This window comes from Rhododendron vialii, chromosome 1a (genome assembly GCF_030253575.1).
Source record: "Rhododendron vialii isolate Sample 1 chromosome 1a, ASM3025357v1".
In the NCBI taxonomy this organism is placed as follows: Eukaryota; Viridiplantae; Streptophyta; class Magnoliopsida; order Ericales; family Ericaceae; genus Rhododendron; species Rhododendron vialii.
In genome coordinates, this window is record NC_080557.1 from 8,611,224 (window position 1) to 8,635,921 (window position 24,698).

The window sequence follows — 24,698 nt, forward strand, 5'->3', positions numbered from 1 at the left end:
TTTGTCGCTGAAAGCGTTAAAATGGTGACGAAATTATTTTTCGTCACCAAAGTTTAAGCATTTGGTGACGAAAAAAATATTTCGTTACTAAATTGCTCACATTTGGCGACGAAATATATTTTTTGTCACCAAATGATTATCTTTGGCGACAAAAAATAATTTTGTCACCTTTTTTAAGCTTTTGGCGACGAAAAATGTATTTTATCGCCAAATGGGTACCTTTAGTAACGAAAATATTTTTTTCGTCGCTAAACAGGCATAATTGGTGACGAAATTATTTCGTCACGAAAGTTATCAAAATAGTGACGAATTTATTTTTTCGTCGCCAAATATACTCATTTAGTGACAAAATTAAATTTCGTCGCCACTTTTCCGTCACCAATTTTCATTTTTCTTGTAGTGCACGAGGGCTAAGCCGCACAGCATTCCATCTTGACTGAGGGCGAAACGAAGCCAAAACCGGAACAAAGGGACAGAAGGGAGAGAACCGAAGGAGAGGGTAGAGGGAAGGGAGGAGAAGGAAGGGGGAAAGAGGGAGGGGGAGAGGCGGCGGAGGCAGGGCCTCCCCCTGAGAAACCCTATCTGCTGAAAAGTTTCTAGGGAGAGAGAGGTTTTTTCTTCTAGAGAGAGAGAGGGCCACGTGTTTCGTATAGACAGAGATATTCGTAGTCGACGTACAAACTGATATTTACACACATGCCAACCCATCAATTGTCTTGGGGAGAATTTTTTATAAGTCCAATATACCACTTTCCAAACCCCATAAGTCCATTTCTAAATTCTATAACATCCTAAGTCCACTAACCTATTAGTAAAGATATAATAACCCCGATTAGTCTAATATACCCATGCTTTTCAAAAACGTTTTGCCCCATTTTTTAGCCATTTCAAAAAATCTCTATCCGAAAAATTTAGTCCCCATTATAAAACCCCTCCACCCTCCCCCCCTCCCCCCGTTTCCAAAATAAACCAGGCTGAGAGGAAAAAAACGGAGACGGTTTGCTCCTCCGTTCCATCGTCTGTTGTCGTCGGCGTTCTTTATTGTCATCTTCAGACGATCTCCGTCGTCCACCAACAGTCGATCTCGTTCACCAATAGTCGCCGTTGTTGCCTTTCGTTTCGGTCGGACGCCGTCGCACTTGTCACAGTTGTTCGGCTTTGTTTCTCCATCGCCGTCAAATTCTTGTCGCAGTTGTTCACCTTTGTTTCACATCCTCGTCGCCGTCGATCAATCTCCGATATCGTTCGATTCATCTCCGTCATTCTGCATCCTCGTCGCCGTCGAAACCCTTCGGTTCAACCCCATTGCCGTCAATCTCCTCCGTTTGATTCGATCCATTCTATATGTTTCTTAGAAAACTAAAAGTGAACGCTGGGTATATATATATTTGATAGGTTGGTGTATGGTATGGTTGAATTAAGTTAAGAATTCGATTGATAGTATATATGGTCATATCACTGTCGATTGACAGTATATATCAATGTTGGTTAAACTGTGTGTGAATAGATGATTCTATGTGGTATGCTTTTTAATATGGTTATATGATGATACAGGTTATATAACCTTATATATTTATTCAAAAAATTCCAAATATATCAGAAGCAAGTCAGAAAGGCCGCTGCGCGGACCAAATCAATAAGTGATTTATGAAAAGCACAATTATAACCTTATATTTTTATTCAGTAATAAAAAAATCAAATAATCGAAATACATGGTCATATATCAAAATCTGTACAACGTTACAAAGATATATGTAACTCTTAAAAAGGAGAATATATAACGTTATATATGTACAATAACGTTATATATAGTGTATCAGAAAAAGAGAATCTTCGACTGTTATATAACGTTATATAAGTACAACAACGTTACATACGAATCTATATCAAGATTAGTATATCCGTGATTGGTGTGATCAACATTCCAAATAGAGAGAAACGAGAGAGAGAGAGAGATACCCATGATTGGCATGATTTCCAAAACTAGAAGGGATAATGAGAGGATAATGGGCTAAATTGATGGGATTTTGATTTCAAAACTAGAAGGGATAATGGGAGGATAATGGGCTAAATTTGTGGGATTTGAATGGAAGGGTAATTCTGTCAGGCGATAATTCTCTTTTTAAATGTAGTAGACTTTATGCCTTACCAACTACATATTAGTGGACTTAGTGGGTTAGAAACTTGATTAGTGGACCTAGTGGATTAGAAACATGCTATAGTGGACCCTAGGCTAATTTTTTAATTGTCTTGGTCAAAAACCGACCCAAGAAGAAATTCAAATTCTTGAAAACAATTCTACACGGCATCATCCCATCCCCGTTAAGTTGATTGTTGCCAAGGTCAATGATTTAATACCATTCCTTACTAACAACTATATAAATATTATCGGGACTTAGAAATTTGCTCTATTTTAGGTATTATATAGAATGAAATTTCTTAGGTGCTATACACTATCAGTTTTGTGAGGTTAGTCTACGTGGGTCTTTGCCCCGATCACTTTATCGTCTCTAATGAAGAATGTGAATTATCCTTCAAAATTAATAGGGATGATGCATATAAGTTTGTTCTAACATGTTGAGTTATAAAATACCAAACCAAACCTTAAGACCCAATCAATTGGGGTCGACGACATAAATTTGTATTTTCCATTTAGCTCTATCGAGGGCTTCGTGTTCCGTAATATCAAATGAACCTAGATCTTTGCGCACTACTGCATCTAATGTCAATTTCGGTGGACCACTCCCCTTAGTGTTATCACCTACGGAAAGCATATCACTTCTTCTAACTACTGCGTCAACGGGTCTACGGTAGACATGACCAAACCACCTTGACTAAAATGCACTTGGTAAAGCCTGACGAAGTCCACCAAAATGTGAAATGAATTGTCTCAATAATCAAATTTTCATTTTATGCACACATTAAAAGGAGATGAAACAACGTTAACAATCATTCCTCAAAAACTTAATAGTACTGTAATCTCTCTCTCTCTCTCTCTCTCTCTCTCTCTCTCTCTCTCTCTCGTAGACATGCAGGAGCATCGAAGATACTGTTCCCAGCTGCTTGTGTTACTAGTAATCTTCATTATATGCTTTATGTTGTGCCAATATTGGGTAAAAATGCAATGGCTTAATAGAAGTTGATGTTGGGGTGATTCTGGACGTGGATGATCATATGGTTGGAAAGGTTAGCCAAACTTGCATATCTATGGCCCTTGAAGATTTCTATGCATTAAATCAAAATCGCAGTACAACGAGGATTGTACTTCACAAAAGGGATTCCAAGAGTGATGTTGTGGAGGCAGCATCTGCCGGTACGTTAATTAATTAGGAGTATTTGCTTTGTTCCGATAGTTCTGCACTAAAACATTTTTTTAGTAAACTGGAAATCAAAAATTAGTCTAAGTGGATATCAGCTTGAAAAGTTTAAGGACACGATAGGTTTTAATCAATTGATTGATGACAAAATAGAAATAAATTGAATAATAAGTTGGATTGCATCCGGCTCTCATTTGTAACTGGTTTTAGTGACTGCACATATATATAGCTTCCTTGTTCTCATTATTAAAGGTTAAGCTCTTATGCAATTGTTGGCCATCGTCTATCATGCAAAGAAAATCCAATTTGCATTGGAGCTTGGGTTTGTAAAACTAAAACCTTGCCTTGAGGATTCAAGAATAAATATTAAACCTGCACATCATGAGTGAGCTGATAAGGAAGAATTACTCACCGTACACTGATCTGAAAGAAAGTTGTGAATACTGTCGTTGGCTGTATAGCTTGTTGATCTTTTTTTATGCTCCCTTGCGTGTGACTATTTATTAGAGGTGGCAATTTCAACTCATATTTTTTTAACCCGCTCAATCCGTTCACTTATAACCCAACCCACCCTTTCCATATTTTATAATGGACCCATATAAACCCATATTTATATGAATTTAAATGGGTTAAAAATGCGTTCAATATGAATTGGAATGCAAAAGACCCAAACAACAAATTCTCCTACTTAATTCACGTGACATGACCATTCCCCTAGACTTTACCGTTTCTCCTTTTAACAAAACAAAATCGAACGCGCGTCTTCGTCCCCCCCTTCTTCTCTCTCTCTCTCTCTCTCTCTCTCTCTCTCTGTGTCTCCCTTTTCTTGTTTTTTGCTTTTTTCCACGTCTGGTCCTGGGGAAAATTTTTAGTGCCGATTTCTGCTGCTCAATTTATTTTGCTTTTCATAACTTATAGGCTAGAAATTATTTCGGTATTTTTTTACTTTTCGTAACTTTTTATTTAGCTTTTAGTCGTAATCTTGGGGTTAATTGTTCATCTCGTCGATGAATCGAATTTTGGTGAAATAATCCAAATGGATTATTTTTTGTCCTTAATTCAATTTTTTTTTACATTTGTTAATTTTGCGTCGATCTTTTAACATTGAAACACAATTTTTTGTTAATAAAGACAAAAAGAAGCCGCTTATTTTTGTCTTTATTATAAAAATGGGTTTCAATCGTTTTTTTTTTTTTTTTGACTTTTTAGAAGTCCAAAAGGCAAACCTTTACAAACCACGCAAGTAGGGTGTAGTGCAGTTAGTATCTATCTTATACTCTATGCACATGATTAGGGTTTGATTTCCGTAAACATTCATCCCCAAGAGGCGCCAAACCTTTACAACCACACAGCCATACGCTTTGAAAGACAAAATATTCGCATTTGTTAATTATGCATCCAACTTTTGTAACTTTTTTATTAGTCTTGTTGAGAGGAATAGAAAAAGTAAAAATAATGATTAAAACTTATAATTTTTTGAAGAAAGATGAAATTCAAGGGTTTTTTTAAAAAAAAGAAAAGAAAAGAAAACGCGCCGGGTCGGGAGGGTTTGGGTTTGCCTTGACCCATATTTGACCCGACCCGTTTCAAACCGCTTACTATTTGACCCATATTTGACCCGTGACCCGTTTCAACCCGCCCATTTGCCACCTCTACTATTTATCATAGATAGGTGTCCTACATCCAAATATACTTATATGCAAAAATTTGTGTCTTTTTTTGAGAATTTCGTAAATCTCATGTTGAGATTAGCCATCTAACAGTCACTTTGGTTTAATCTTTTTTCGTACTTTTCCCCTGGTCATGGTTGTGGTTGTGGTCATAATTTAGTGTATTCATCATAGGCCAGTTCTACTGTCTTACTCTTACCTGATCTGCCAAACAATAAAACATGCGGCATATATAGTATTAATTCACATTCATCATCTTTAATATTTTTAAGCAAATGAGAAAAAAAAATCTAGACAATAATAATCAATGGTTGAATCAGGTTTTCAGGGAAATCGCAAGTTCAAAAACGATTTACCATTTTCTTTCTACTAGTCATCAGCTCCCTGCTTGATATGGTTTATAGGAGTTTAATCAACTATAGAGATCTCACCTCTATTGAACTTCCATTTGCAGACATAAACTTGCTGAAAAATGTCGAAGTACAGGCAATACTAGGTCCACAAAGATCCTCAGAAGCAGAATTTGTGATCGACATTGGGAACAAAACGCAAGTTCCTATCATTTCTCAAGTGACGAGCCCTTCTCTCTCACCTGTGGACAACCCGTACGTCATTCGAGGGGCACAGAATGGCTCTTCTCAGGTTGAATCCCTTACCGCTATAGTTCAGGCCTTTGGTTGGAGGGAGGTAGTGTTGATTTATGAAGACACCAACTATGGGAGGGGCGTAGTGCCTTTTTTAACTAATTCTTTCATTGGGATCAGTACTCAAGTCAGGTATCAGAGTGTTTTGTCTCTTTCAACCTCAGATGATCATATCCTTGAAGAACTCTACAAGCTCATGACAATGCAAACCAGGGTTTTCGTGGTGCATATGTTACCATTTATGGCTTCACGCTTTTTCACAAAAGTGAAACAAGCTGAAATGATGAACACAGGATATGCCTGGATCATTACAGATGGACTTACATCTCTCTTGGATTCTATGGATCCTACAGTTATAAATTCTATGCAAGGGGTGATAGGTGTGAAACCTTATGTTCCAAAAACCAATCAGCTTGAAAACTTCAAAGTGAGGTGGAAAAAGAGATTTCGTCAAGAGAATCCAGACATGGATATATTTGAAATGAATGTGTTCGGGCTATGGGCATATGATAGTGTCACAGCATTAGCAATGGCAGTAGGGAGATCTGGTATTGATGCATCAAAGTTTAAAAAACTAGTTGCTAAAGAGAACTTGACAGATTTAGCAGCAATTGGAATCTCAAAAATGGGACCAAGGCTTCTTTAATCACTCCAGAACATTGAATTCAATGGCTTGAGTGGTAAATTCCATCTACTTAATGGACAGTTACAACCATCATCCTTTCAGAGAGTCAATGTAATTGGAAAAGGGGATAGGGAAATTGGATTTTGGACACGAAAATATCGCATATCAAAAAATCTGCGCTTGCCCATTAGTAAGAATAATTACTCAACCGACAAAGATGTTCTTGGAGCTATCATATGGCCTGGTGAATCAAATGTTGTGCCTAGAGGTTGGGAGATGCCGATAGGTGAAGCAAAGTTGAGGATTGGGGTTCCTGTCAAAACTAACTTTAAAGAATTTGTCTCGGTGAGAAGGGATCCTCAAACTAATGCCGTGATTGCCACTGGTTTCTACATAGGTGTGTTCAAAGAAGTCATGGACCATTTGCCATATGCTGTCCCCTACGAGTTTCCCTTCGAAACTCCTAATGGCAAGAGCGCTGGAAGTTACAATGATCTTTTGTATCAGATCTTTCTTGGGGTAATCAAATTTGCAACTTGAATTTGAAATGTTTTAATTTTTGTTCTTTATTTTTTAAGTAGCTAAAGTTTTGTGTCCATCTCCAGAATTACGATGCTGTTGTGGGTGATGTAACCATTCTATCAAACAGATCTAGATTTGTTGATTTTACATTGCCATACACGAAGGCCGGTGTGGTAATGATCGTTCCATTCGAAGATGATGACAGGAAGAATGCATGGATTTTCATGAAACCCCTAAAAATGGATTTGTGGTTCACAACGGGGTTTCTTCGTCTTCACTGGATTCGTGGTTTGGGTTGTTGAGCATCGTGTAAACGAAGAATTCCGTGGCCCACCGGGCAAGCAAGTTGGAACGATATTTTGGTTCTCCTTCTCCACACTTGTTTTTGCCCACAGTAAGTCCATCATCACCTTCTCGTGCCATATTAAAGCACATAAACAGCCAGAATATCAAATTTGTTAGTCCCAAGATACCTATATGGCCCTGCATATAAAACCCCTTTTGACTGGCCCGATTCACAATTTGTATCGATAAAGATTTGTGTCCTGATACCACTATTTAAAACATGCTCCATTGCGAATAGATAATCTGAAGGATATTTAGTTTCATATGTCTTCTCTCTTTTCAGTTCTCTTTCTGTGAAGTTTGAATCTTCTTAAAGTGTGATGAAAATAACATGCTTATTCTCATTTAATATGCTTAATGCATTATTGAGTAGCACTGCAAACATCATCATAGTATTTGTTGACAAAATTTTCTCACGCAATAAGGAACTTGGTTTTTTGTTTGATTCGCAGAGGAGAAGTTGACCAGCAACTTATCTAGATTTGTTGTAATCGTGTGGGTTTTTGTGGTTCTGGTACTCACATCAAGTTACACTGCGAGCTTAACGTCAATGTTGACAGTGCAAAAGCTAAAGTCTTCTATCAGAGATGTAAGAGACCTCATACAACGTAAGGAGTATGTTGGCTACCCGGATGGTTCTTTTGTTGAGGGGCTACTGAAGAATAAGGCTTTTGATACCTCTAAGTTGAAGAATTATAGCACGTTGGAACAGTTTGATGAAGCCCTTTCCAAAGGAAGTAAGAATGGAAGAGTTGCTGCAATTTTCCAGGGGCTCCCTCACGTAAAGCTCTTCCTTTCCAATCCCAAATATTGTGCTAAGTACAACATTGTAGGACCTATCTTCAATACTGCAGGCTTGGGATTTGTGACTCTCTCTCTCTCTCTCTCTCTCTCTCTCTCTCTCTCTCTCTCTCTCTCTCTCTCTCTCCCCCCATGCGGGTTGACTAGGGCAGCATCAAATATACCCTGCGGATTTTGAAAACAATTCAAAACACAGAATAAAAGCCTTTCCTGTATTGTTGACAATGGTGGACGTTATGGTTTGGAATGAAAGCAACATGCAAGTCCACCCCATTCGGATTTGTACATCAAAGTTTTATTTAAATAGTGTTATCATGCAATATCATATTGTCAGGCCGCCAGCTCTATATTATCTTCTAAAACATGTAATGTGTGGATCTACTTGCAGGCATTTCCTAAGGGATCTCCCCTAGTACTTGACGTATCAAGAGCAGTCTTAAATGTAATAGGGCAAGATGTAATGACAAGAATCAAAGAAAAATGGTTGGGGGAAGGAGCTACTTGTGAGGAGCAAGATGGTGCAAAGGTCATCTCCGACAGTCTCATGCTTGATAGTTTCAAGGGTCTTTTCATAGTGGCCGCCGTAGCTTCGTTTTCTGCTCTCATCTTATTCTTGTCAATCTTCCTGTACGAGAATTGGGAAACCTTAGCCTCTCATGACTCGTCAATAAGGGAAAAGCTTATAGCAATGGCTAAAACTTTCCATGAAGATAAAAGACAATTCATCTGATGCATCCAAGAGAAAACCCGCTACAGGCGAAGGTATGGCAGTACCTGCAACAATAACAGCTGATTGTCCACAAAGTCCAGCAACAAGTGATTCTCAGCTTGCTGAATGGATTTTCTCACACGATGAAGGGCTTTCTACAACAGAAACCAGTACCCCAATTCATGAAACTATAGAAATTGTAGAAAGTAGCGAAGAAAGATGATCATATGAATTGCTAGAAACGTGACCATCCTAATTTGTTTTCTTGTACAACTCGAGCAAGATGTATAGACTGTAGGTATCCAGTTAGTTGGGAGGTATTTACATGTCTAATCTCATGATATGGTGCACCACCAAATCCTTTCTTTTATATATACACCTTCATGTCGAACAATTCCTTATAATTCTTTCAAGCGAGTTGACAAACCATCCATTGACATTCAATGTAACGAAATGCAAGACTTTTCCATACACAATACATCCATTTTAAGCGTAGGAAAAGACTTTCCCATACGCGATGCTTTTTACATGCGTTTCCTTCACGGTGACTTAAATGCAATATGTGATGCTGGATGAAGAGAACAAACTTGGAATCGGGAGCAAAGGATTAAATGAATGTATTCAACACTGCACACACTCAAACGCTCTTGCAACAAGAGTGGTCAAAGAATATAACCAATTTGGATTCAAGGCCTAGAGATCATCAATCTACATTACACAAAGTAAAATGCTCTCACAACAGGAATATCAAAAAGAATTCCTAATCTGATGACAATACATTACTTTTAAGAGTTAGTCTCCTCCTACCGTGTTTGACAAAAGCAGGGACTTCCCTGAGATTTCTGAAATGAATCAAACTGATAGCAAAACAATAACAGAAATGAGGCAACATTTGCACGACAAACAACAACATAGCACACAAGAATCGGCTGAAATTGCATGAAAATTGAAAGCCCAACAATATCATGCATGAAGCCCTTCTAGTTTTTCTATAACAAAATCAACTATGAACTACCCAGATCATCGTCACATAAAATTCAGGAAATTAACCAACTCCCACTAAACCCAAAGCCCCATTTCAGATCGCACTACAACCTCCAGAACCCAATACATGCACTAACGAGAGCGATCAAATTCTCAAGATAATTCAAGCTAATAGCACAGCAATCATGCATCATTTTCACCACAAACACCACCAGAGCTCACAAGAATCAGTTGAGATTGCTTGAAAAATAAAAACCCACCAAAAGTACACTGATAGATGAGGCTAGGCTGTTAACACCTCACATTTCAAACTGTTTCTTCTGAAAATGTAAAAATTGGCCTAGGAACAGCGAGTAGGGCAGTTCTAGGCCTGATGCGAGCGTGCCAGGACTGGATTGCAGTCCAAATTCATATCAAGGCCTGGATGCCTCATACCAGGACTGGATTGCAGTCCAAATTCGTGCTAAAGCCTGAATGCCTCAGATCTGACTTCGTATTGAGCGATTGCGTACGACCTAAGGGGTGAGGCCGTATGTGGTTCGTAGTTTGCCTTGTCGGGATAAGGACTTAGTATTTCCTAACCGTGTGAAAAATGGAAAGAAAAAGAAAACAGGACTGAATGATAAGGTAAATGAACTTCATTAACGGTTTAACGAAGTTTAGGTACAACGAAATGAAAGGAAATAAAATCTAGGCTAGGCTAGATTGGGCTGAAAGATAAAATACTTTGCGGGAAAGTAAAGATAATTTGCATAAGCGCTGGGCTTGTATGGTCGGGGACCGAAAGATAGAAGATAATTGAAAAATAAATTTGCATAAGCCGTGGGCTTGAAGGTCGGGGACCTTTGCCAAGGCCTCAAGAATTGTGATTTATATGAGCTACAGGCCTTGAGCTGCTTCAAAATGCTCTACTGCATGGCTGCCAAGTGGCCCCTTTGGAGCTGCTTCCAAATGCTCCAATGAGAGGCCTTTCTTTTGATCAAAACGTGCTCTTTACTCCAAGAGACATGGCCAAAGCTTGAAAACCCCTCTCTCCTTGCATAAAATTTGGCAAAAGGGCAAAAGGATTTTCAGTCCCTGCAGCATCCAGGCCATTTGAGCTGCTTTCATACTCAAGCTATTGCTTGAATGGTCTTCCTCTGGGCCCACCACAGCTGACATCCCATACTTCACCAGGCCTTCCTACCATTTTATTGGACCTTGCATCTTTTGTGGGCCCTCTAACTCCTTTGAGGTTGACTTTCCACGGAAGAAGGATCCAGAAACAAAGGCTCAATCAGGCCTGGGTGAGCTGCTTGTGAGCAGCTTGTTGAGGTTTGCATGAGTCACTTGCCTGCAACTCCCAGGGCTGCATGTACGCCACCTGTTGCTGGCCTTGCTTCATGTTGTAGAGTGAGGTCCCACCGGCTTCAGACCTTGAGCTGCTTGTGAGCAGCTTACCCAGACCTGTCTAACAGGAACATTCTAGGCCTTTGAGCTGCTTGTGAGCAGTTTCAGGCCTTTTCCTCCCAATTACAGGCCTTTATTGAGGCTTTAAAAGTAGCGGGCCTATCCATCAATTGGGCCTGATCCTGTGGTAATTTATGGGCCTTTGTTCATTGTAAGCCTTCTAAGCCTAAGCCCGGTGAAAACAAACCAAGGCTTTTAATGTTTTGGGCCTATTTCGTAGGCCTTGTTACTTCTAGGAATTTGGGTCAGGCCTGGACGAGATACACAAGCCTAGTGGACAAATTCTAGCCTTGGGCCATTTGGGCCAAACATTTCTCAAGAACCAGCCCAAATTCGTGGGCTACTGGTCGTGAGGCCTTTCAAGGCTAGAGCCTCGACCCTTAAGGCCACCCTTTTAACTCGTAAATCCATTTCCCAATTTCTGGCCAAAAATGGGTGTAAACACAAACTCAAGATGTTATGATCGACAACAGGAAATTAATCCAGCGGCAAGAATGACTGAAAAGAATTGAATAGAGAAACTTCCGACCATTTGGCTCTAAATTGTGATTTTATTTATGAATAATTTCTTCACACGTACTTGAAGTTTTATGAATATAATATATCTACCATAATAACTTTCTAAGTAAATCCATCCCAAGCATATCAAAGGAAATCCAAAATCAACCAGCCTTAGTTAGGCAATGAATTCAAACCAACATTTTTAATTGATTTCCATGCTAATTCGTTGTAGCTTCTCTTGTTTGTCAAATGTAAACTGCCAATAGCATACATGTCAGCCTCAAAATGACGGTTAGGGGAAGGGGGGGAAAAGCAGAGTGAAAAGTGTAAGGTATAAGCAGGCATGTGGTGGTTGCAGGGGGTTTTCACGGCGAAGGAGGATGGGTTATCAGTAGGCCGGCTGATCCGGTTTTTTGGGTAGCAATTGCAGGCGATTTGGGGGTTGTGAGGTGGTGTTCATGGTGGTTGAGGGCGGCGGCAGTGAAGATTTGGAAGCTAGGTGACTGATTGTGGCGGTGCATGGCAGCAGCAGTGCGACAGAGGCGAACCATCGTGGCAGCAGGCCAAAGGAGGTGGGGCTGCGAGGTTGTTGTGGCGGGGTCGGCGACACACGGCAGGTTCACGGCGTTCCTCAAGACAGCGGCGGCTACAGAGCTTCGGAATTCCGATTGTTGGGTTTGATGGTTTTCCGGGCTTAGAGGTGTTTTAGGGTTTTGTTGGTCTTTAACCAGTGTTTGAGTCTTGGCTACCTATGGATATTATGTAATTTTAATTTTTTGGTGCCATTATCCTTTTAGTCCTATTATTTTCAAATTCGGTGATTAATAATTTTTTTTTACTGATAAAAAAAAAATTATAGAATTCTCCCAAAAAAAACCCCAACAATATTGAGGAACTTACTATTTAAGTCGTCAACGGCGAGCATTTACCTAGCAATTTCTATTATAGATGAGAAATACTCTCTTGTATATTTCTGTATTGAATTTCAAGTGATGCTATATGTACCGACAGGGAGGGGAGAGAAATCGTACTGACGGCCGCCGGCGGGCCGTCTTCGGCCACCGGATGGCCGATCCAAGCCGTCCAAAAATTCAAAAAAAAAAAAAACGAGGGGCCTACCGCGGGAATCAACGGCATCCGAGGTGTGTAGGGTGCTTGATCTGAACACCCATTTTTCGTGTATATACACGTATATACATATATACACGAAAAATGGGTGCTCAGATCAAGCACCCTACACACCTCGGATGCCGTTGATTCCCGCTATAGACCCTCGGTTTTTTATTTTAAAATTTTTGGACGGCTCGGATTGGCCGTCCGGTGGTCGGAGATGGCCTGGCGCGGCCGGTCGGTATGATTTCCCTCCCGGTGATCGTTTCTTTTCCATATCAAAAATAATTAATAAAACAGAATAATTATTACTACCTAAAAGATAGCGCTCCGAGTATCATCCTCAGGGATTATGAAGGCTAAATTGCGATTGCTTTAATTGATTTCTAACTTAATTCGAAAAGAGATTTGTTTGTTGATTTCTAAAATATTTAAAACTGAATAAAAACAAGCAATAAAAAGTGAGAGTTTATGAGAGAAAAGATCTAGGGTTTCGAATCTACTCGACCCGTTGTAACAATCTCTATACGATGATAAAGGTCTATTATTCGAATCAATCCAGATATCGTTAGGGTTCGCGGGCCCTCACGGTATCGCCAAAAGATTTCTATGAATCACCGAATAGCATGAGGTATCGCCGCCTAGCACGAACCGTCTTACTAGTATGATCCGTCTCTATGGCACGGATCGTCTAATAGCACGACGCGTCTTACGGAGCATAACCCATCTTACCCAGCTATCACAGAACAATTAAAAACTGTTGCATGAACGTGCATAAAAATCTAGAAAATTATACACAAGATTTGATAGAGAAAATTAATACCGCAAATAAATTCTTATACCATACAACCACGATTCGAATAATAAAACACTAAATCAAAATATAAACATTATTACTCAGAGATCGAGTTTCATCTATACCCTAGAAGAGAGTTTAGCCGGACATCGGGGTGGAACTCATCGCGATATTGCTTATGTTTTCCACCGTCTGTCGAAGAAACAGTTCTGATCGGCTCTTGGTCTCCGCTTTCCGTTCTCCGATCGCGTGTTTTTCTTTCTTTTTCTCCACTGATGCGTCCAAAAAGTCCCCTTCTGAGTGCAGGTGATGATCCTTTTATAAGCTGCCAAGGGACAACCCTATTTTCTTTCTTTTTCCTTAAGGCTGTGGGCCATCCTAGTTGCCGAGAATTGGCTTCGGTGGAATTCTTTTTCTTTTCTTTTTTAGTCCAGCCAACTTACATATGATTGCAAGCCCAATTCCACGTGCTGGCCTGGTCTGCCATATATCACCCCAATGGAGATGACCGGTCGACCCAATTTTGCAATAATTAAGTTCATTAGAATGGTAAGCCTCCAAACACCTAAAACACAAAAGTAAAAGCATAAAATTTCAAGTAATAATATAAATGGACTTGGCGAGGATAAATTAAGGGGCGCTTATGTGAACATTTACGCGCCTATCACCCGGCCGTCGGTACCTATATCATTGGTGTTGAATTTCCTCGTTATGCATGGGGCCGGGTACTTCTTTGTAGCTTCCGACGTTCCTCTCCAATTTTCCAAGCTAAGTTAGATAAAATACACAATTAGTAATACTTTTGCAAATTGAGATTCTAACATCTTCTCTGATATTCCTTTTCCCTTGTTTTTACATGTTGACTACTGTTGAAACTTGACAATGATACCTTACCAACCAAAAAAAGAGGCAGATCAGTTGTTGACTAAAATGCACTAGGTAAAGCATGACTTATAAGTTTCCACCAAAATTGAAAGGAGACGAATTATGTCTCAATAATCCGGTTTCTTGCCGTGAGCCTTTCTCTCAACTGAGTTTCTCCCAGTTGGGTTGTTTCTTGTTTCCGCAGGAAAAAGTTTAGTTCATTTGGGATATAGTTTGTGGGATGAATCCCCGCCGTCTTGGTTACTTGGTCCTTTGTCTAAAGACGAGTTTTCATCTTGATGTAATCTTTCGTTGGAGTTATAATATCATCTGTTATAGTTTGGCAAAAAAAAATTTGTGCGATTTAGGGAATGGGAGGGGCTGCAGTGCGGCCGATCCGGCCGTCCATCTCAGCACGGACGGCTTGCATTTAATCCAAGCATCTACAAATCTTAACCGTCCATTATTCAGATGAAAATTCAAGCTGTCCATCGCCGAAATGGACAGCCGGCTTGACCATAGTGCGGGGGTGCATCACAGCACCCCGAGTCCGCGATCTAGAAAGGAATTGAGGATGCTCTAACAGGGCCCATTAACTTATTATTGCCAGATTTTTTTCTCCCTTGTGTTATACGTTGAAAAAAACAAGTCAATTCAAGTGAACAAGAAAACAAAAACATAACCCTCAAAGTCAATTGTTGTCTTTTTCTTTCCCGTATGAAGGGGGTTAGAAAATTACAATACAACATATTCTGGGCATCAATGGACTTTGGGGTCCTGAACGTGGACCACATATATAACTAAAATAGAAATTCTAATCGCAAGAAAGATTTGCAGGGAATTACACAAGGAAAAACGCGTTTGGGCCTATTCTGGATCTCACAAAAATCTAGAAAAATATTCATAAATTTTAGAATATTATTTTATAGGGTTGAAACTGCTCAATTCGCCCCTATGAATCCAAAAGTAATACTTCCCGCTGTCTGTTGAAGCTGATAGTTTTATAGGGTTCCATAAAATAATATTCAAAATTTATGAATATTTTTCTAAATTTTTGTGAGACCCGGAATGGACTGGCATAAGGCCATTAATCAGGCAGTGTTTATGGTGCTAGTCTGCTAGAGCAGCACCAAGTTTGTCACCAAGTCTTGACTCATTAGAATTTTCAGCCAGTCCAACTCATAATCATCTTCCCATTGAATATGTCTGGCCCCGACTATAAACCTAATGGAATTAGATGCAAATCCACTACTAAACTGCGACATCGGTCACCAGTCACCACTCAGTAAAAGCCAATTAAAACTAAGTCTAATCGATCACTAATGAGCAGTGACGGTGAAGAAATTAGCTGAATGCTTGTGTGAATAACAGAGGAGTACTTATTTTTTGAATGAGGAAAATAGTATTTCCATTGGGATTAAGTAAATCACTATTTTCCTCAATTTGTGTAGCGAATCACCGAGCACAAAAATGGGCTTGAAGGAAGAACCGTAGTGATTTCAACGGAGTTAAAGGAAAGTTTAATTGGTGGACACTTGTCAACACGTGAAGTGTCGCACAGGGAAGTGTGACAGATAATCTGGACAGAGGATCCAAAGCCGTTTTGTAGTAGTAGTAAATTTTTTTGTCGTCCTAGCGAAAGAGGTTTCAACGAAAAGGTGAAGGTGAAGCCAAACAACGCCTTAACCATGGAGTAGCCATTGCCCATTGGTCATTTTAGGGGAAGGTGGCCCCACTCCTTTTTTCAATTACCGGGATTTAAATCTAAAGAAGTACACCGACACTCTATTTAAGCAAGGTTATCAGCACGCAAAAAACTTAGCATTTAACATTCCGTTCACCGCATTGATATGGCAGTGTTAAAGTCATTCTTCCTTTTCATACATGTTGTTTTTCTGTTGTGTTTGCATTATTCTGGCTCTCCTCTTGTAGCCGGCTTTGTGCAAGGCGGGAAGGAGATCGACCGACCGTCTAGCCTTGCTCGCATTCAAGGCTGCAATAACCAGTGATCCCTTTGGAGCTCTCAACTTGTGGAATGAATCAATCTACTTTTGTCAATGGGCTGGCGTGACATGTGACCGCCGACAGCATCGGGCCATCGTGTTGAGGCTTGAACGTCAGCAGCTCAGTGGGTCTGTTTCCCCTCATGTCGGAAACTTGAGCTTTCTCAGGGAACTATGGCTGGGTAACAATAGCTTGAGTCATAAAATTCCACCAGAACTTGCCCGCTTGCGAAGACTACAAATATTGACAGTGGTCAACAATTCGGTTACCGGTGAAATTCCATCCAATATATCTGGTTGTTCTAATCTTGTTGCCCTTGAACTCTCTGGCAATATGCTGACCGGGATAATTCCTACAGAGCTCGGTTCTTTGACTAAGCTGGAGAGACTGCTGATTGACAGAAACGACATAACAGGAGGTCTGCCTTCTACTCTTGGGAATCTATCTTCTCTTACAAATCTTACTGCTGCTTTCAATAGTATTACTGGAAAATTGGAAATATACCAGATAGTCTTGGTGGATGCAAAAAATTGGAAGTTCTCAGATTAGGGGTGAACAAGTTGGTCGGTACCTTTCCTTTCTCAATCTTTAACCTCACTTTTATGAGATACTTAGAAGTATCGAATAACCAAATTGAAGGCAGTCTTATCACGCCCTCGATTTTCAACATAATTAAGTAATACATTTTAAATAAAGAGCCTCGCCTATCATACATATTACCCAAAAAAGTTCCCACATGTCTTAAATTACAAACATTTAGTCAAAAGGATTAAGATAATGAGTTACAGTTACATCTTTGTCAAAATAAAGTTAATACAAAGATGCTAAGTAACTACGTGAGATTAACTTCCAAAAAGTCTTTCATTCCCAAGCATACAAAGCATGCGAGCTATTGTTCAGCATTTTGTCCTGAAAAGAAAGATTAGGTTGAGCTGCACTAGCCCAGTAGGAAAACCTTTACCAGTTCTATATGTAAACATGATGAAATGTGCAGGTGAAATGAAAGCAAGAGGTACAGCTCAAACAATGAAAACAAGTGATTTAAGGATATTCCCAACGTTCAACATGATCATTCTATCACATGCATATAGCTTGAAATGTCACTAAGTTCACTCAATGTCAACCGACTCAATAACCTCGATACGATTCACCATTGCCCAAAATCCCCTTCATCGGTATTTCCACCCCTTGCGTTACCGGATAACACCACGAGGATTACCGTGTTACCACCCCTTGCGTCACAGTGATCCCTACAACTTGGGTCACCGTATTACCACCCCTTGCGTTACGAGACTGTCTAAGTCTTCGTATTACCACCCCTTGCGTTACGAGACTTCCTAAATCAATTCCCGACACAAACAACTATTCTCTTACTCGATATACAAGCTATAACCTTCCCAAAACCACAATCAAACATGAAATATGTTACGACATGCCAACCATATCATAAATATGTCACAAACGTTCATAAACATTCGACCGATCAATAATATGCGAATTAACAAGTTTTAATCAATCAAGCCTTTGTCATTTCCTACCAATGGAAGGCCTAAGGATCACGAATAACATCAATTAATCATAGGACGTCAATTAGATAAGCAAAAGATGGATTAGAAGGTATCCAAAAGGGTTTAGAATCGATTGGGGTTGAAACGATCGAAGAAAACACAAATAGCATCAAAGCTGTCCAGAACAACAAGGGGTATTGATACCCCAAAATCAGGTATCAATACCTAGTCAGCTGGAAATCTAGAGAAGGATGGGGTATCGATACCCCATATTTGGGTATCAATACCCCGCTGTTTCGAGGCGATTTTCTGCAGTTTTGACAGACATTCAAAACACCAAAAATGGACCATCCAAGCATGATTTCTACACCATTTCAACATATATACACACAAAAGAGGTAAAAAAAAGTCCCTACCTCAAGACGATAACAAAGATCTTCGAAATTCGAACAAGCCCTAGCTTTCTCGAGCTCCTAATCTTCGATTCAAGCTTCAAAACACGATCGGAAGGTCGGAGGGTGGTCAATCCTTGAAGGTTTTGCAAGATTGAGTGAGTTTTTGAGTGAGGAGAGGAGAGAGAGAAAAGTTCGGCCAGGAGGGTGAGAGAGAACGGATGTGAGAGAGAGGAGATGAAAAATGATCTCCTACATTAACACCCACCCCTTTTAAACCCCTATATCTTTTTATTACACTTTCACTCCCTCCAATTTTCATTCTTTTATTTCAATCCCCAATCAATTAGACACCAAATAAAACACAATTTCTCAATTAAACATTTAATCAACATTTCAATAATAAAGGAAAAAAAAAATACGAATCTCTACAAGCCTTCCTTCTGACCTAGGAATCACTCTTCCTAATCTTCAACGCCTAGATCTTGGTGACAATTTGTTTACTGGTTATATACTATTTCAGTATCCAATGCCACCAAACTAAATTACCTTATCCTGAAAGCAAATAGATTTAAGGGAAAAGTCCCTCCTTTAGAAAAGTTGCGTGATCTTGACGTGTTATATTTATCTCATAATCTTCTAGCTAGGAACAGGGGAAGTGGATGACTTGAGCTTTCTAAACTCATTGACAAATGCTACCAAGTTGCAATTTCTGGTTCTGAGCGACAATAACTTTGGAGGGGTGTTGCCTCAATCAATTAGCAACTTTTCCTCTTCTCTTCTTGCACTAGTTTTGGATGGGAATATCATAGATGGGAGCATCCCAACCGGGATAGGGAGTTTAATCAATTTGCAGGCTCTTACCATGAGTGACAACCGTTTAAGCGGTAACATTCCTGTCGATATTGGGAATCTTCAAAAGCTACGGGTGTTGCTACTCTATGGTAACAAACTCTATGGGGAGATCCCATCATGTCTTTCAAATTCAACTTCTTTTTTCCAACTCGCTTTGTTTCAAAATAGTCTCCAAGGCAACATCCCTTCAAGTCTGGGGAAATGTCAACTATTGCAGCAAGTATCTCTTGCTCAAAATAACCTTAGCGGTACCATACCCAAAGAAGTTTTCAGTAGCTCATCGTTGTTTTATCTAGATCTATCTTACAACAATTTGGCTGGTGAACTTCCTGCAGAAGTAGGAAATTTAAAAAATCTAGAAGAATTTCATGCTTCTAAGAACACACTATCCGGTAGAATTCCAAGCACACTTGGTAGCTGTGTAACACTAAGATTCCTAAACCTTGATGGCAACAAATTCTGGGGAAACCTTCCTGCAACCTTAGCTAATTTGAGAGGTGTGGAAGAATTAAATCTTTCTCACAACAATTTCTCTGGGCGAATCCCGGAGTACTTGGATGGCTTCATTTTTCTAAACAAATTAGACCTGTCGTTCAATGATTTTGAAGGCACAGTACCGGAAAGAGGAGTATTTAAGAATGCAACCGTCATTTCTGTTGAAGGAAACAACAAGCTCTGTGGGGGCATAGCTGAATTGCAGTTGCACAGTTGCAACTCAAAAAAGGGTAAAAGGAAAGGACTCACTGTAGTTGGGAAACTAATACTCTCGATATCATTTGGGCTTCTAGGACTATTTGTCATGTTGGGTGTTCTTTATTTTTGTTGGTCTAGGAAAACAACAAAAGTACCCCCCTTCCGGATTTTAGGAAATTCATTTCCACAATTGTCCTACCAAAGTCTGCTTCAAGCTACTGATGGGTTCTCTCTATCCAACTTAATCGGAGTGGGTAGTTTTGGTTCAATTTATAAAGGAATTCTTGATCAAAGTGGGAAAGTTGTTGCAGTGAAGGTACTAAACCTTCAATTCTGTGGTGCCTCGAAGAGTTTCATAGCTGAATGTAAAGCCATGAAAAGCATCAAACATCGAAATCTCGTAGGAATTCTCACAGCATGTTCGAGTATCGACTATCAAGGTAATGATTTCAAAGCTCTGGTTTATGAGTTCAAGGTCAATGGGAGTCTACACGAGTGGTTGCATCCAATTGGAAATGGAGAGGGTGTACATGAGGAGCAAAGGAGTTTAAACCTGCTTCAGAGGCTTCATATTGCAATCGATGTTGCTTCTGCTCTTGATTATCTTCATCATCATTGCTGGGAACCAATAGTTCACTGTGATTTGAAGCCGAGCAATGTTCTTTTGGACAATGAAATGACTGCGCGTGTAGCTAATTTTGGTTTAGCAAGATTCCTTCCCACAGCCACCCATGAGTCTTCTGCAAATCAATCAATTACCATTGGCTTGAGAGGATCTGTTGGTTATGCTCCTCCAGGTAAATATACATCTTAAGACTTTTCATTTTTCCTTTGCAAAACCACTGCCAACACTCTTTAGGGCTGATAGACATTTGGTTTTAATCGGATTTGTCAATCACTTTAATAATGCTGGTTGTTTTTCCTTTGTTTTTATCCTTACGATATCATTTGGCTCTCTCAGCTGAGAATCAATGGAAATTTCCAATATTTCACTTAAAACAAAAATGCAACACTATATACATGGCACAAAGTTCTCATCCCTTCCCTATAGGGGAAGATGTACCAACATATATATAGGCATCTTAGTGTTAGAAAAGCAATAGGGAGCTTTTGTTTGTCTCCTTTGGCAGTAGTCATAGCAAGAGTTAGCGAGAACAGAAGAAAATGAGTTTTTGTTTTTACCAATGGTCATTGCTTGTTATCAAGTCGGTATATTGTCAATATGCTAAATATAAAGTATGCTATTCCCACTAGTATTAGGGAAGTAGACAGTTTTCAATGTCATTATAGTGTAAAACTGTAAATCACTCCGTTGAAGTCAAATTGGTGAACCGTAGCTTCGACTTGTTATGAACATTTTGATCCATCAACAGTTGTATTCAACATATATTGCAAAGAATTCCTTAAGATGGAGTTCTTGTTACCCTGGCCTTTCTAGTTATATAATCACAAGAAGCTTATGTTGTTACGAATCTTGAGACACTTCTATTGACATAACTTTAAACTTTTGTCTGCACGCACAAGGCACATTACTATGCTGTGATGTATTTCTGACCAAGCATCGTCATAAGTTTATTTACTAACTAACGTACTGTAGAATATGGCATGGGAAATGAGGTATCAACGTCCGGAGATGTGTATAGTTATGGCATCCTTTTGTTGGAGATGGTGACTAGGAAGAGACCGACCGATAGCATGTTTACCGGTAGTCTGACTCTCCACGACTTTGCTAAGACAGCTCTGCCTGAACCAGTGGAGAGCATTTTCGACCAAACATTGATTCCACAAGATCAAATGGGGGAGGCAAGCACAAGTATCAGCAGCGTTCGGAATCAGAGCTCTCTTAGCAGTCACAAAATTCAAGAGTGCTTGATTTCACTACTTCAAGTTGGAATCGCCTGTTCACAAGAACAAGCAACAGATCGGCTGGACATCAACGAGGTTCGATTCTCACTGGTTTGCATAAGACAAAGAACATTCTTTTTGTAACTTAAGTAAGTGGAGGTAGAAGATCTAGAATTGCAGTGTGATCACGAGTACGTAGGGCCACACTTTCTTACTCACTTAAGAAATATCGTACGTTTTGCTATGAAAACATCACATTTCTTCTCTAGTCTGGCTAACATTGATTTTCTCTATAGATGCTTTAAGTACGTAAGGGTTAACACAACTATTCTACTTGACCTAGGTGGCCACTATTTACGATATTTGAAAAAAAAAAAAGAATAAGAAGGTGTTATCTATGCCAGCATTATCTACAAGAGAAGGATACGAATTCTGTTCAAGATAGCTGACATTTGCCGTTATAAATGAATGGAATGCGTCATCGGGCATTCATTCAACTTTTTCTTCATTCATTCCTTTTCCTTGCATCATGAGTCACTTATTTGTTGAAGTACCAAGAAAACTAACTTCAGATGTTCCACAGCTTCTTAACTGTGTGTCAAGTTAACAGTTTAGCGCTTTTCATCATATTACATCCAGCATTTGTGTGATCTAATTATTACTATTTTCTTGTCCTAGGCTTCTCAAGTGTAATCGGTTTTGAAGATACTTCTTGACGCAACAGCAATGTGATGCGTCATATTGCTTCTGCTTTATGTTATGGACTTATCGCAGTATAGTACACTGTAATTTCCCGTTCTGCATCTTGCACGTTTTTAGTTTGTCTAAGTTTGCAACTTTCCAGAATAAATGTACTTTATTAAGGCTATGGCTAGCTGTGAATGTCCAGTCTTAACTCTTTTTAATTTTGTAGTTTAAGTACCATTCAGTATATGTTACGCTACTCTAAATAGTGTTATCTTAATGTGGTACTGCATGTAGTCTTTCCGTAAGGTGGTTTATGGAACAGAGGGAAAGGATCAATGCTGAGCAAGCTGTGATACAGCGAATGGTATGTCAAACAGATTATGGAAGGGAGGAAAAAAAATTGTAGCAAACCCGAAAAACTTTGCCAAAGATCAAGGCCTACAATACTAACTTGAGTTACTTCTATACTTTGTGTCCAGCAATGCCCTTCGGGATCAATGTCCATCTGTTTCAGATTTGGATTTCGAAAACAGTAAGCTTTTTTTTTTTTCCCCCTCCTATTTTTTGATGATTTTGGTGTTAAGCTGTGTTCAGATCATAGCTTAATTTTTGGAGGGATTTTTCAAGGTAAACAAAATAGTGGAGAAATTAGGAATCATTATAGCTTTCAGTGAACCTTTTCCTTCAACTTATACCATCACTCCCTGAATAACCCATGAAGTTTAGAACCAAACATAGCGTTAGTTAAGGTTTTTTCAGCTTCTACATGCACATTATTAACTTGATTAGATAATAGGGAAGCAGTGCGACTCACAAGTTACGCCAATAGAAAGTGTTGTTTCTGATAGATCGGGTAAAATTGAGTATCTACTTTTTATTTGAGACCCTGTAGAGCAAAAACTTGATTATAATAGTCAATCGAGACAAAAATTAATTATGACCTTTTAGCATAATATGATTAGAGAAAAATAAGATTCTCACACTGGTGGAGCACGGATTGAAAATTAGAGCACGTGCTCCAATTTTCAATCTGTGGTCCAATTTTCAATTGTTTGAACTGGTGCAAATATTTTATTTTTTTGGAAAGTAAAAATTTATGACAAAAACATTAGAAATTTCAGTAAAGGGGGACAATAGTATACACAAAATTTAACAAATACTACAACTATTGCACCAAATAATAGTAGAATATTTGATCGTGTAATGAAATTTCTAATATTAGCATTGAAGAAAACAAAGGCAATTCAAGTGAAATTGGGGAGAACAACTGGCCGGAATGGACTCTTTCTGCACTGCTGTTGTAAAGGAATCTTTCTTCTTTCTTCTTTTTTAACACGGCAAATGTGAACTCCAGGGGGAATATTGGAAAAACAAAAAGTGTAGTACTGCACAACATGGAAAATGATTTGGGTGCTTCTCGACCCCCCAGAGTCAGTTTTCCGTCTGAAACGGGGGTAAAAAATTAGTGATGTCTGGGTGGGCATCAATAGACTTTGGGGTCCTGAACATGGACCAGTTTGGGGTGGGCACGGTGCATGTCGTGTTTGTGTTGTGTTATATCGTATTCGTATCAGAATTTTCTCAACTCTAACCCAACCTATTTAGCTTTTCGTGTTATCGTGTCATGTCATTTCCGTGTTCCATGTAAAAAATAGCCGATCCTAACCCGCTAATTTTGTGTCGGGTTCGTGCCGTGTTATTGTGTCATTTTTCATAAATTCCTCCCCCACGTCGTGTTGTGTCTTGTCGTATTCGTGTCAGAATTCTCTTAATCCTAAACCGACCTATTTAGCCTTTTGTATTATCATGTCATGTCACATTCTTGTTCCATATCAAAAATGGCTAACCCTAATCTGCACTCCGTTCGGATTCGTATCGTATTCTTGTGCCGTGTTGGAAATTCCTACCCCTATGCCCACATAGTTCAAATGTGAAATTGCTAGTCCTATTTGATTGTCATTGACTCATTCTTGACATAACGACCACATAGAGAAGGGAAAAAAAAAGACAAACAAAAAAAATAATAATTAATAATAATAAAGCAAGTATAGTACTTATTCGTATCGTAAATTTCCCACCGGCCACTAGAGTTAGGAAAGTGGACAGTTTTCAATGTCTTTATTGTGTAAATCAATCAGTTGAAGTAATATTCATGAGCCGTTGCTTCGACTTGTTACGAACATTTCTTCTTGTTGCCATTGTCGAGTTCTAAATAAAATTGTGTTGCTTATAAAAAAAAAAGAACATTTTGACTTGTTGCAAATTTTTTTTTAGAGGATAAGCAATTTGAGATGGGTTGAGTACGCATGACTCCATAGGGAAAAAAAAAATTAGTGCCATGTTAATTTTTTCATTTGGATGAAATGGATCTAGAATA

At 39.2% G+C, this 24,698-nt stretch overlaps 1 protein-coding gene and 1 pseudogene across 3 annotated transcripts; both read left to right on the top strand.

Annotated features, from left to right (window-relative positions):
* The first annotated feature begins 3,207 nt into the window (after positions 1-3,207).
* Positions 3,208-9,728, top strand: LOC131327489 (glutamate receptor 2.7-like; annotated as a pseudogene).
* Positions 9,729-18,680: 8,952 nt separating this feature from the next.
* On the top strand, positions 18,681-22,773 carry LOC131316154 (probable LRR receptor-like serine/threonine-protein kinase At3g47570). Of its 3 annotated transcripts, none has more exons than XM_058345446.1 (3): positions 18,681-20,586; positions 21,387-21,825; positions 22,313-22,773. In XM_058345446.1, the coding sequence occupies exons 1-2, from the start codon at positions 19,107-19,109 to the stop codon at positions 21,776-21,778; spliced, it is 1,872 nt and encodes a 623-aa protein (XP_058201429.1). In that variant the 5' UTR covers positions 18,681-19,106; the 3' UTR covers positions 21,779-21,825; positions 22,313-22,773. The 3 variants fall into 3 exon arrangements, with proteins under 3 accessions (XP_058201429.1, XP_058201422.1, XP_058201417.1); XM_058345439.1 differs by having other exon boundaries at positions 21,387-21,783; positions 22,313-22,772; XM_058345434.1 differs by lacking the exon at positions 22,313-22,773 and having other exon boundaries at positions 21,387-22,260.
* Positions 22,774-24,698: the final 1,925 nt, after the last annotated feature.

Coding starts and splice junctions, on each gene's coding strand:
- LOC131316154 (XM_058345446.1), top strand. CDS start 19,107: ATGAGTGACAACCGTTTAAGCGGTAACATTCCTGTCGATATTGGGAAT. Junction 20,587..21,386: donor TGTTGGTTATGCTCCTCCAG/GTAAATATACAT, acceptor AACGTACTGTAG/AATATGGCATGGGAAATGAG.